This window comes from Dasypus novemcinctus, chromosome 18, assembly GCF_030445035.2.
Source record: "Dasypus novemcinctus isolate mDasNov1 chromosome 18, mDasNov1.1.hap2, whole genome shotgun sequence".
NCBI classification, from domain to species: Eukaryota; Metazoa; Chordata; class Mammalia; order Cingulata; family Dasypodidae; genus Dasypus; species Dasypus novemcinctus.
The window spans coordinates 23,856,291-23,870,266 of NC_080690.1; the positions used below are offsets into that span (position 1 = coordinate 23,856,291).

General features: G+C 47.1%; 1 protein-coding gene across 1 annotated transcript in view; it reads right to left on the minus strand.

The window, feature by feature from the left end:
- Nucleotides 1–13,663, minus strand: part of BEAN1 (brain expressed associated with NEDD4 1) — a 71,350-nt gene extending 57,687 nt beyond the window's left edge. The window contains exon 1 of the mRNA XM_023589503.2: nucleotides 13,652–13,663. Coding sequence (XP_023445271.2) covers nucleotides 13,652–13,663 — 12 coding nt within the window. The remainder of the gene's footprint in view (nucleotides 1–13,651) is intronic.
- Between the last annotated feature and the right edge of the window lie 313 nt (nucleotides 13,664–13,976).

Here is a 13,976-nt window from a genome sequence, read left to right on the forward strand (position 1 = left end):
GGGGCAGGCGCGGCGAGGAGGCCGGGAGATGCAGCGAGGCCAGCGCGCCAGCCAGATGTGAGCGGAGGACGCCAGACAGCCAGGAACAGAGAAGGATAGACACACGGGCACGACAGTCAAGGGTAGACCAACGATAGTGCTCAGGGGACGGCAGACGGTTGGATAGAGGGAGGGCTGGGCACTTGGGCCTGGGAACCTTGTCACCGGCTAAGGGCAGGGTGGAGAGAGGCAGCGTGGAGATGGGCAGGGGGACGCTCAGAGTGGCTGGGTCCTAGGAGCGGCCGAGGGCTCCGGCGGGTGAGTTACGGGACGCGCCCCGGTGGCAGCCAGGCCTGGCTGGAGCCTTCAGCTCCTGAGGGGCAAGCAGGCCTCCTCCCTCCCCTCTTCGCCCCACCCACTGGCCTCCGGCCAGCGCCCTTGCTGTGCAAACCTCGGGGGCTCGGGTGGGGCCCTGCCAGATGCAAGTCTGCGGCAGCAGGAAGCGCAAGGAGATGCCTGCCTCAGGAGAGGGTTCCTGGCTTCCAGGACAACACAGCTCCCGTTTAATACACCCTTACCAGCTTAGACTCTGGTGCTCTAGTTATTTGTGGAATTATTTATTTAGTCTCCTCTACTTGACTAGGAACCAGTTAGGGGCACATGACTGGAAACTCCCGTGAGGGCAGCCTCTGGGACTCTAGAGATCACCACTGGAGGCCCCCAGAGCCCAGGAGGAGTCTACACAGAGTGGGCACCCAGTATCTTGGATGAATGAATTGCTGAAATACATCATTACTAACCCTCTCAGTACTCCCTACCCCCCATTTGCTGATGAGGAAATTAAGGCTTAAAGAAGCAAAATCACTTGTCAAAGTCAAGTTGAGAGGGGATTCAAGGCTAGATCTGTTTTGAAATCCAAAGGCTTGCCACAAGCTGGAAAGTGGTTCTCAAAAATAAAATATGATGCCAAAGCTCAATGCCTTGCTGATAAACCTTGGGGAAGCAGGGGGAGCATGGGCTGGCCTGGAGGGAAGTGAGCAGGCAGGATGCCCAGCACCTCACTCCACCCCCGCCCTGCCAGCCAACGTGCCTTGGGCTTCTCTGGGTGGGGGCCAGGGAGCTGCATGGTCCTGGTGCCAGAGTGAGGACACCTCCCAGCCTCTTTGCTAGCTGCTCTTCTGGGCTCTGTCTCTGGGACTGCTTACCCTGGCCCTGAAGAGCTCCAGGTGCTGAAGTGTTGAAGCAGCTTCTCCTCTCCTAGTCCCAGGGGCCCCTCAAGGGAGACTTATTTCTGGGCCTGCTGAGGATCTGTAGAGCTTATTTCAGGAGTAAGCTGGTTGAGGGGTAAGCAGGGACTACAGACCTTTCTGCTCCTGCTCCCAGCCCATGATAGCTCCTCGTAGAGACTAGGCCCTGTGTTAACCACACTATCACATTATTTAAATCCATCCTCTCGACACCCTGAAGAGGTGGGTGATATTTTCTCTATTTTCCATATGCAGCAACAATGTTTATGGAGGTCAGATAACTTGCCCAAAGTCACAGTTAATTATGGACAGAACCCAGATTTATACCCAAACCTCACTGACCTAGGAACAGGTTAGGTTAAAATAGACATGCTCTTTCCTTTGTGGGGCTCACCACCTAGGTGGGGCAAGAGACATTAGCCAAAGGGCCACAAAGATAAATGTAAAGTTACAATGATGAGAATCACAAAGGGGAGCATATGAGAGAGCGTTATAGAAGGTCTGACCTTGCCAGCTTGTGAGTTTAGGTAGGAAAAGTTGGCAGGGGCCAGGATTGGTTTTGATCCTAAGAGCAATGGGAAGATGTTGGGATGTTTTAAGCAATATTGGAGGTCTGATGGTGGGATAATCAGATCTGCATTTTGAAAAGACACCTTTATTGGAGGTGGGAGATGGTTGGGGGAAAGAGAATGGAGACAGGGAGGCTGGCTAGGTAGTGATTGCCTGAACCCAGGAGAGAAATGAGGGTGACCCTGGAGAAGGGGAACAATGGATGGTTTGGGGAGATATGTTGGGGGCAAAGTCAGTGGGATTTGATGATGTGGTGGGTAAATGGGTTGAAGTACTGAGAGGAATCAAGGATGAAGCCTAGATTTCCAGCTTGTGCAACTGGACAAATGGCACTGCCAGTCACTGAGGAGCAGAACACTGGAAGGGAATCAAGCTTGGGGAAAAAGATTATGAGTTTGATTTTACACATGTTGGATTTCAGGAGACATTGGCAGACAGATGTCTGAGAGGAGTCCAGGCCAACACACAACCTAAGGCCTAATCCTATCTTGTGGCTTCACCATGTAGGCACCAGAATTGATTGATTGATTTATCCATCTGTCCATCCATCCAAACATCCACCCATCCATCCTTCCATCTATCTTCCCATTTATTCACCTAACCCTCCTCTGGTTTTCCATCCATCCACCCAACCAACCTTCCTCTCATTTACTACCTTCCTATCCTCTAATCATCCATTTATTCTTCCTTCCATCCTTCTCTCTGTTCATCCATTCATCCGTCAATCTTCCATCATCCTTCCAGTTTTCCACTTATCCACCCATGCACATCCTTCTGCCATCTTCACCCATCCACCCATGCATCCCATGCATACTTGCTGATACCTACTATAGGCCCAACACTCTGCTGTGTACTAGCAAAAGATCCCTGCCCTAAAAGAGACTACAATCAGAAGAGGCAGATGTATAAACAAATGATCATGGAACAATGTATTGTCTTTAAGACATGTGCATAAAGGAAGGGCACTTAACCCAATTGTGGAGGTAAGGAAAGACTTATTTGAGAGGACTCTTCTTGAGCTGAGCTTAAAGGTCAGTTAAGATTTCACTAGATGGATGGGGGTACAGGGATGTTCCAGGAAAGAGAACAACTTGTGTGTGCGATGGTGGCCTAGGTGTTGAGAGCCCAAGGTATCCAGGGATACAGGGAACATGGAATATTGGGAGTGAAGTGGAGTGTGCACGAGTGGTGTGTTTTGAAAGAAACCTAAAAAGACAGGTCATAAGGTCCTTGAATGACAGGCAAAGGATTTAAACTTTGTCGCTGAGGGTCTTGGAGCCATGTAAAGGCTTTAAGGGTGACATGAGTCAAATTTATGTTTTGGAAAGATTTCTCTGGCTGTTGCAGCAAAGCCAGGAGTTTTGAAAGGCAGAAAAACCCAGATGGCACTAGGAGAGGCGGAGGAACCGATTTATTATGTGAGGGCCCAGAGGAGAGTCAGTCTCCAAATTCTGAGCCACGTTTTTCAGTTTTCATAGGTTTATATAGGATTTTATGTGGGATCAGCATGACTTTTGCTCATTGGCTAACATGTTGTAAGGTGAAATTTTGCAAGCAGGGTTACAGAAGCAGAAGGCAGGTGCAAGGTCGCGGGCTGATTTACAGAAGCAGGGGGCAGGAATGGTTTGTTAGATTACAGAAGTGGGGGGGCAGGAGTCATTTGTTTGATATTTTCCCACAAGGCCATATTCTCACAGGCTGATTTACAGAAGTGGGGACAGGAGTGGCTATGCTTTTTCTTTCTCAACATGGCCACCATGTGGAAGTTGGGGTGGGGAATGTGTTTGTAGAGGGGATCACGTGGTCTAGCCTCTGCAGATGAGGACTTGGGTCAGTGATGCTCTCTGGGTCTAGCTCCTGGGGTCAGCCCCAACCCCTACATTTGGCCTGAACCCAAACCCCATTCTCATCCCCCTTACCCTGCCAAGGTCGAAGTCATCACAACCAGACTGAGGCTCATGGGCATGAGGAGGATTTAGGTGTTCTCCATTTTCCAGACATCTTTAGTCTTGTAGTGGGCCCACCGCAGCTTTAGGGCTGCCATGGACTTCTGCCAATTGCTTGCTGGCTTGTCTGTCAAGGTCACCAGGAAGTATCTCAGTTTCATGCCCTACTTTTCTGTCTCTATAATTTGCATCCACAAATCCCATTAACTTCCCATCAGTCATGTCATGATGTTTCCTCTGGCCCCGTGAAATCTCCATCCTTGTAGTTTGCAAGCAACACCTGACGGTATTCAGCATGGGTGAAGCTACTGCAGTGAGTCAGACATGAACCCAGTCCTCAAAAAGCCTGCAGTGAGGGTGAAAGACAGAAGCCCCATTGATCTGGACTGAGGAACACCAGAATGTGGAAGGGGGAACATCTCAGGCTGTAGAAGTGGATGGACTTGAGTTTAACCTTTTGTTCTGCCACTCACTGGATGTGTGACCTTGAGCAAGTCACTTTACTTCCTCTGAACTTCAGTATCTTTATCTGTGAAATGGGAAAAGTAATATTTACCTATCTTAGTTAAGAAAATTTTTTTTGATAGCAATTAATGGGAACCAACTAATGGGAGCAGACCCAGGCAGGACTCTGCCTCTTGTCTCTGTACCTCTCTGCTTGGTCACTTAATTTTCTTTCCTTGCCCACCTCTTTATCTGCTAGTCCATAAAAGAGTAAAAGCTGCACTGCAGCTTGGGAGTGAGTTTACAACACTTCAATTCCAGTCACAAACAGAACTAACTCAGCCCCTTTCAACCACAAGTCCAAATTCCCAAGACATAATCTGATTGACTGAGATGCATTAGGGTCCATTAGTGGTCCAATCAACTGTGACCAAAGAGGTGGGGCTATATAGCACAGGCATGGCAACTAGAGGACATATGCATAAGGAGGGGATTGTTTTCAGAGAAAGTGGGGGCTTGTGAGCTGGGCAATAACCCTGAAGGTGTCTCCCTTATTACCTCCTAGGTTTGCTGTGAAGATTAAATAGGATAAGGAATGTAAATGTTTGGCACAAGTGCCTGGTATGTGTAAAGGACTTGATAAATTGTAGCTTGCTATTATTCACTCATTGCCTGGTTTGTACTGGATACTACACCTGATGCTGAGGGTAAAGGACTGGGTAAAACAGGCCAGGTGCCCCCTACCTCACACCATATACATAAGCCAACTCAACATGGATCGAAGACCTAATATAAGAGCCAGAAATATAAAACTCCTGGAAGAAAATGTAGGGAAGCATCATCAGGACCTTGTGTTAGGCAATGGTTTCTTAGACTTTATACCCAAAGCACAAGCAACGAAGGGAAAAATAGATAAATAGGACCACCTCAAAATTTAAAAAAAAGTTGTGCATCAAAGTACTTTATTGTGAATGTAAAATGACATCATACATGATGGGAGAAAATTTTTGGAAACCACATATCTGATAAGGGTTTAATATCCAGAACATATAAAGAAATCCTTCAACTCAACAGCCAAAAGACAACCTAGTTAAAAAATGGTCAAAACGCTTGAACAGGCTTTTTCCAAAGAAAATAAGCACAAAGGCCAAAAAGCGCATGAAAAGATGCTCAATATCATTAGGCATCAGGGAAATGCAAAGCAAAAACACAATGTGATACCATTTCATAACCTCTAGAATGACTGCTATTAAAAAAAGAAAATTAGGAGTGTCGGAGAAGATGCAGAGAAATGGGAAAATTCACTCATTGCTGGTGGAAATGTAAAATAGTGCAGCCACTGTGGAGACAGTTTTGCAGTTCCCCAGAACATTAAGTATAGAATTACCATGAGTCCTGGAAATCCCACTTCTAGGTTTATAACCAAAAGAATTGAAAGCAGGGACTTGAATATTTGCATGTCAATGTTCATAGCAGCATTATTTCCAATTGCCAAAAGATGAAAGCAACCCAAGTGTCCACCAGCTGTTGAATGGATAGAATGTGGTATATATACACAATGGAATATTATTAAATTAAGCCTTAAAAGGAATGAAGTTCTGATACATGCAACAACATGGATGAACCTTGACAGCATCATTTAGGCTGAAATAAGCCAGACACAAATGGACAAATATTATATGATCTCACTGATAGGAAATAATTAGAATGAGCAAATTTATAGAGTCAGAATCTAGAATACAATTACCAGAGGTTGGAGTGGGGATAGCGTATATGGAATTAAGGCTTAAAATGTACAGAATTTCTATTTGGGATGATGGAAATAATTTGGTAATGGATGGTGGTGATGGTAGCACAACATTGTGAACATAATTAGCAGCAATGAATTATGTGTTTGAATGTGGTTAATTAAAAGGGGGGGCTGTTAGGTTGTATATATGTAACTAGAATAAAATTTTTAAAATACATAGAGGGAAGTGAATTTAGCTCAATGGATCTTGAGCGTCTGCCTACCATATGGGTGGTCCAAGGGTTCAATACCCAGGGCCTCCTGGCTTGTGTGGTGAGCTGGCCCATGCACAGTGCTAATGTGTGCAAGGAGTTCCATGCCACGCAGGATACCCCCGTGTAAGTGTGCCCCCTGCACAAGACGTGGTCTCTACAAAAGAAGAACTGCCCCACGCAAAATCGCAGCCGTCCGAGGAGAAGCGCCGCACACAAAGAAAGCTGACGCAGCAAGATGACGCAACAAAAAGAGACACAGATCCCCAGTGCTGCCTGATGAGAATACAAGAGAAACACACAGTGGATGGACACAGAGAGCAGACAATTGGGGGGGGGGGGGGCGGGGGAGAAAGAAAGAAAGAAATCAATCTTTAAAAAAAATGCATGGAATTGCACAACACAGTGAACCCAAAGTTAAACCATAGACTATAATTAACAGTACAATTATAAAAAAGTACTTTCATCCATTTAACAAATGTACCACCCCAATGTAAGATGTTAATAATAGGATAGTATACAGGAACCTTGTATTTTATGCATGATTTTTCTGTAAACCTACACTTTCTCTTTAAAAAAAAAAAAGAAGAAAAGATAGGCCAAAGGAGAGTAATACAAGTAAAACTATTTCACAGGGTGGTGCCACAATTAAATTACATATTACCGGCAAAGTGTTTAGTACAGTCCTGACACACAGTAAAGCCTCAGTTAATGTGGCCTATAAGTGGTAAATGCCTGCTTGAAAAAATAGAAAACAACAACAAAATTCCTCGAAACAAAACAAAAACCTATTTCTTATGGCTTTTCCGTCATTATTTTGCTCCTCTGGCCACAGGACTGAGACATGGTTGGTTATAAAAATAGACTTCAATGATCAAAATAATATCACTTGCCAGACTGACAGTTTTCAGATGCTACACTGGAGTCTAATTTAAAGTTTAGAAAAATAGCATGGACATCTGAGCCCAGACACTTAAAAGAATTATTAACAGAGTTAACTCAGGTAAAAATACTCATGCGATCGTCTTCCTTTTCGGATCAAGAGTGGATGGACCTGCCTATCTATGGGAGAATAAACTATGGTCTCATCATCAGACGGAATACTCTAAGGCAAAGAGAAGGTATGTACTTCAACTATGGGCAACAAAAAGGATGCGTCTCATACACATGGGATCGATAGAAAGACACTAGATACTGCACAATCCCATTTATATAAACAAAATTGGCAAAGCAGGTCTATGATGTTAGAATTCTGGGCAGTGTTTCCCCTGGGGGGGGGTGATGGTGACAGGGAGAGGCTTTCAGACATGTTGTTTCTTGATCTGGGTGCTGGGTACAATATTTAGTTTGTGAAAATTCATTGAGTAGTACACTCAGGTGCATTTTAATGTATGTATGCTATACTTGGGTAAAGAGTTTCTTTTGTTTCTTAAGGGATGTCCCATTATAATACCCATGTGCAGCTAAGATAAGAGAGGCTTGAAGATGGAGAAGGAATTGGGATTTCCAGGCAGATGGGGCAAAGGAGAAGGGAACTAATATTTATTCAGTCTTTTAGAGAACTTTCTTTCCAGGCTCAGTAATGAAAAAAAATCTTCGTTTCTTCTGCACATCAGTTTATTTGTCCTTTTTGTTTATTTTAAAACGTCTCTTGAATATTGTGAACCTATCAACAGGATATGCTTCCCTCAGCACTGTCTGCAAGAGAACTTTAAAATCATTTTTGGGGGTCCATCTCTGGCAAGTGCAGGAATTTCGTCATTCATTGTCATTCCTGGTTTTTCCCTTTTATTTCTAGCCTTATTTTTCCTTTGCTGCAAGTGACTCACTTATTTAAAAAAAAATTGAGATGGGCATATGCTTCCTTTGCCTCTATTTACTTGTTAAAGGAAGCATTGTAGTATGTGTATGTTTTTAAGTGAGTTTGATTCTTTTTGGAAGAAGATGGCATATGAATCATGAAGTGGTGCAGAAAACATTTATAGAAAATCTGCCTGTGTGGTTTCATTTCAGAGGGAAGAAGGGTCCACATGGATGTGCATAGCAGCATTATTCATGATGGACAAACCAAATGCCTGACAAGTGAATGGATAAGCAATTTGTGATAAATCTGCACAATGGAGTATGATCCAGACATAAAAAGGAATGAAATACTGATACCTGCTGCAGCATGGGTGAGCCTCGGAAGCATTATGCATGGTGAAAGAGGCTGGACCAAAAGGTTACATATTGCGTGATTCTTTTCGTATGAACTATCCAGAATAAGCAAACCAGAGAGACAGAGAGCGGATGAGTGGATGCGGGAAATGGGGGGGAGGAAGGTATGGGGAGTGATTGCTTACAGGATACAGGGTATTCTTCTGGGGTGATGAAAACATTTGAAACAGGAGGGGTGGTTGCAGGACATTGGCTATGCCAAATGCCAATAATTGGACACTTTAAAATGGTTCAGTGTGTGTTATGTGAAGTTCGCCTCAAAGAAATAAAAGGGGGAGGAGTCATAGTTCAGGAGGGGCAGGGCTGGCTTGTCACTTAGCAGGTGCTCCATATGCTTGGGAGGCATTGGCCAGGGGACATAGGGAGGGAATCCAGGGCCACATGAGGTCTCTGGCTTCTTTAAGTTCAGGAAAGCATAGAATTTCACTCTGGACAGGGTTGGGGGCTCTTAATTTGGAACCAGAAGATCAGGGTTCACGTCCTCCCTCTGCCATTTGGCTGCTGTGTGTCCTGGGACAAATCACTTGTCCTTTCTGAACCTTGGTCCAGCAGAGGGGGTCTCACGCAGGCACCGCGTGGGGCCAGGGTCTCCTCTCACATCTTCAGCGCATGGCCCTTTCTGCTGAAGCTGATAGGGCAGCAGGAAGGGGACTCTGTCCCTGCCTCTCCTTTCTGTCCTGGCTCTCCCTCCCAGAGTGCCTGGTGATTCTAGGGAACTCAAGAACCTGCAGGTCACCTGCACACATCCACAGCATGCAGAAAAGCAGGGCATCCCAGAACTCAACGCGACTGCTACGGAGTCTTTGCCTCCCTCTGCCTCTGCTCCCCATTATGCAGCCGCAGCAGCTCAGGGGCTGCAGGAGGGCCGTCCTGGGCCTCGCTTGGGCAGAGGCAGCTGGGAAATGTGGCAGAGTAGGGAAAGATGGGGCCCTGCTTTCCTCTCCCTTGGGAGGTAGTCTGTCGGCTTTCGCTTTGAGCTGATGATGATGGACTTGAAAGCCTGCTGGGAGAAGTCGTCCCCAAGAAGTAAGTCATTCACCGGCACACAGCACAGGTGTACGGGCAGTTTACACCCACGGTCTGGTCCAGGACAGCCGAGCCTTTGCAGGTGGGGAAAGGCAGGGTGCCTAGTGGGCAGTGGCGCCTCGAGAGGAAGAAGTGGTTTTCTCAGGATCTCTGTCTGGGCTGTGTTCACCTTCACAGGGCCCTGACCGGCCTCAGTATAACCTCCCATTGACTCAAAGTCTTGAAGAAAGAACCCCTCTCCACATTGCAGCCTCAGGAGCGTCCTTAAGTCAGGCCACACCCCTGCTTTAACCCTTCAGTAGCTCCCCGTGGCTCCAGGGTCAAGTCCATGCCCAGTGGTAGGACAGCTGTGGTTCTCTGTGCTCATTTTGGCCTGCCTCTCGAGGGTCTACTCCATCCATTCTTCCCTCAAATCCTGGACTCTGGCCACCAGGCTTGTCCCTCCCCAGCTATAATCCCGGGCACTTGCTCACGCTCCTCTTTCCACTGTGAGTGTCCCGCCTATTACCCTTTACCTACAAAGGTTGGTTGTCCCTCTAACATCCAAACAGTTCCCGCTAGCTCTCCTCCTCCTTCCACTGGATACTCCTAAGCTCCAAGGAACAACACTAGGAATCTCGAGAGAACAATATCCCTGATTGCTAAATGCATATAAACTGTATTCACAGGTCATTCCACAAACCACGTTTGTTGAGAATGACTTCATTCTTATCAGAATGTTGCTGGCTGCGTAGAAGTTTCCTTCCTTCCTTCCTTCCTTCCTTCCTTCCTTCCTTCCTTCCTTCCTTCCTTCCTTCCTTCCTTCCTTCCTTCCTTCCTTCCTCCCTTCCTCCCTTCCTCCCTTCCTCCCTTCCTCCCTTCCTCCCTTCCTCCCTTCCTCCCTTCCTCCCTTCCTCCCTTCCTCCCTCCCTCTTTTAACTAAAGTAGAAGTCCTTTAAAAGACAAAACAAAAACAGAGAAACAAAACATCTTTTTAAAATCTTTTTTTAAAAAGATGCATAGATCACACAAAATGTTACATTAAAAATTATAAGAGGTTCCCATATACCCTCACTCCCCACCCCACCCCCACTTCTCCCACATCAACAACTTCTTTCATCAGTGTGGCACATTCAATGCATTTGATGAATACATTTTGGAACACTGCTACACAGCATAGATTATGGTTTACATTGTTTTTACACTCTCTCCCAGTCCATTTTGTGGACTGGGATATATACTGTCCTGCATCTGTCCCTGCAATGACATCAATTATACAGTTTCTTCCATTGCTAGAATCACAATAATTCTGTAGAAGAATACCAGTAAGTCCACTCTAATCCATATTTTATTCCTCCATTCTGAGGACCCTGGGATGGTGATGTCCACTTTACCTCTAAATAGAGAGGGGGCTTAGACTCCACATGGTTGATGGATGGGATTCTCCTGCTTGCAGTTGTAGACTCTCTTGGTTCCCTGGTGTGGTGGTTGACCATCCTCACCTCCCTGTTAGCTGACCTGGGTAAATCCAATGAACTGGAGAGTAGGTGTTGCAACTCTGCTGAGGCTCAGGGCCCAGCTGGCACATGGACAGTCCAGAGATTCAAGTCTCCTGAGCATACACCAACCCCAGTGCCAACCACAGGTTCAGTAAAAGTGACAGAAGAGGCATGTTTAGAGAGGTCACATCTGAGTCCAACTCTGTCACACTCAGGAGCACAAGTTCCAAAGTAGGGCCCACTGGCAAGGCATCAAACTCCAGAGCCATCTGTCATGACTGTACACCTGATGGTTGTCTCTATAGTCCTCAGGAGCACTAGTACCTGGGGTTGTATCTACTTTGGCTGTTTCCAAGATCCTGCTGGGATGTGCATAAGCACAACCCCTCTGATGTCTTCCTGACTCATTTTGAAGTCTCTTAGCCATATAAACTTATTTGTCTTTACCATTTCCCCCTTTTATTCAAGGTCTTTTTCTAGTCTGATCACCAGCTGGTGGTTGGTAGTGATCCCTTGGCGCCAGGGAGGCTCATCCCCAGGAATCATGTCCCACCCTGGGAGGAAGGTAATGCATTTGCATGCTGAGTTTGGCTTGGAGAGTGGCCACATTTGAGCAACATGGAGGCTCTCAGGAGGTAACTCTTAGGCACCCTGCAGCTCTAGGCCTAGTTGAAATTTCAAGGATGCAGGTTCATGAGCATAGTCATCAGTATCAAGGGCCCATCATTGGACCATCCTTCTTCTCTTCACTGGTCTTTGCCCTTGCACTTGGGGGATTGTTGCTGCTCCATTGGGGAGTGTGACAGAGTTCCCTGGAATGGGAACTCAGCATTCCCTCAGTTGTCATGTGAAACTCTACCCACCATGTCAATACACAACAAATATCTGAACATATCTATATACCTTATATGCATGCTCAGTTGAACCCCTCTGTGATCCAAAACTTCTTAAAAAATGAAGTCTAATATGTTGCCAAATTCAATTACTAGGCAAATGCAATAATAATGATAGGCAAAACACAGTTTTTTATCTGAAGATATTTAAAAGACTTTTAGACTTGCAGAAAAATGGCAAATATAGTACAGAGAGTCCATGTGGACCTTTCGCCTAGATTGCACAGCCAAAGTACAATGATCAAAACCTGGAAATTGCGGCGGCTTGCTCAGTCGGTAGAGGTGGGGTCTGGCTGCGGACGAGGGGTCGGTCCAGCTCTGGACGAGGGGTCGGTCCCGCTTGGGACAAGGGGTCAGTCCCACTTGGGACGAGGGGTCGGTCCGGCAGCAGACGAGGGATCGGTCTCACAAGGGGTTGCGCGGTTCGGCTGACGGGGTCGCCCGGCGAAGCCGGCGACGAAGGGGTCGCCCGGAGAAGCAGGCGACGAGCTGGGGACAAGGGAGGCCAGGCCCTTGTCGGGGGCTCTCAGGACTGGAGGGCGCACAGCAGAAGAACTACTGCGGAGACAAGGTAAACACACAAGTCCACTTTATTGAGGGAGAGGCAACAGTTTTATAGGGGCTGGGGAAGGCTGATTGGTCGAAGCCATGCCCTGTTCTGATTGGTTGCCGGCGAAAGGTCAGTGGGCGGTACTGGACGGGGGAGGGGCGGTGATTAGGGATTGGCTGTTGCTGTTGCTGGGGGAAGGGGCAGGGTTTAGGGATTGGTGGCTGCTGTTGCTGGGGTGGAGGGCAGACTTGAGTTTCCCGCCCACGCCTGGCTGTTGCTGCTGTCGGGGGAGGGGAAAAGGGCAGACTGGAATTTTCCGCCCTGCGCCTGCGCAGGGAGAAAGAAGAAGAAGGGTGCCGCCCCACAGGCATCGTGTGGCGCCATCAGGGAGGAGGGGCGGCCGCGGAAGCATGGCTGCCGAGAAGGGGAGACCCGAGGGCACTCTGCGCCCATGCCGAGCTCCCTTCAGGGGTGGCGGTGAGTCCGACCAGCCACCCTATTATGGGGGCAGCGGCTTGGCCTGCCGCGGCTGCTCCCCCGCCAGGCCAGCAAACCACACTTCAGCCCGAGGGGTGACCGCAGAAATTAACTCGGGCAATCCTATTGTCTGAACTGCAGGCATTATTCGAATTTCTCCGGTCTTCCCCTAGTGTTCTTTTTCTGTTTCAAAATTCCATCTGGGACCCCACAGTTCTCATAGGTGAGTATCTCCTCACTCTTCTGATCTGGGATGACTCCTCTTTCTCTCCTTGCTTATACGCCCTTGACATCTCTGATGAGAACTGATCAGTGATACAGAAGCTTTTTGTCTCTGTTTCCTGGTTAGTTTCTGAATAACTGAAGTTCCTAGAGGTCTGCCTTTAGGATGAGATCAGGATAAAAGGAGGAAATCTCTGTTTCTTTTTCTTTTCCTCTGTCATTCTCCTTCCTTCCCTTGGGATCTTCTGGAGCAAGAGTTAGTTAGAGGAAGGACAGATTATGATGAGGGAATTAATGTTTCTTGACCTTCAGTGTTTGTCTCACTGTCCTACTCAGAGTTCCTGATCACATCTGCAGTCAATTACACAATTAGCCACACACATTGACCTTGGGGTGGATGCAGAGTCCTCCTTGCACCTCCTCCTTTCCTGCATTCTTTCTCAATTCCTCTCTCCTCCTTCTTGTCCCCTTTGGTAGTAGGTGAGGGCAGGCCTGGTGTGTACACTCCCCTGCAGTCCTCTGCCGGGCCTTCTGTGGGCCATGGGCAGTGGACCTGGGCAGTGGGGTAGTATGCTGAGCCCAGCAGCTCAAAAGTACTCACCCATGGGGTCATGGACCCATGAGGTTAGGGCAGGAGCGAAAGCCTATGAGAGGAGTCAACCATGGTGACAGAGGTTCAGTCAACTCTGTCTCCCTCCCCTCCAGAGAGTCATCTCCAGGGCTGAGCTGGACTCTTCTCAGAAATGATGGAACAACATACTAAAATCCATTCAAGTTCATTCATTTGTTCGTTCATTCATTCATTCATTCATTCATTCGTATATTCATTCATCCATTTGTTTAACTGGAGTAAGTCCTGGTCAGTTATTATTACTGCTTTTGTGGTTGCTGTCACTATTATTAAGTCCTAGGTATGGGGGGGACTC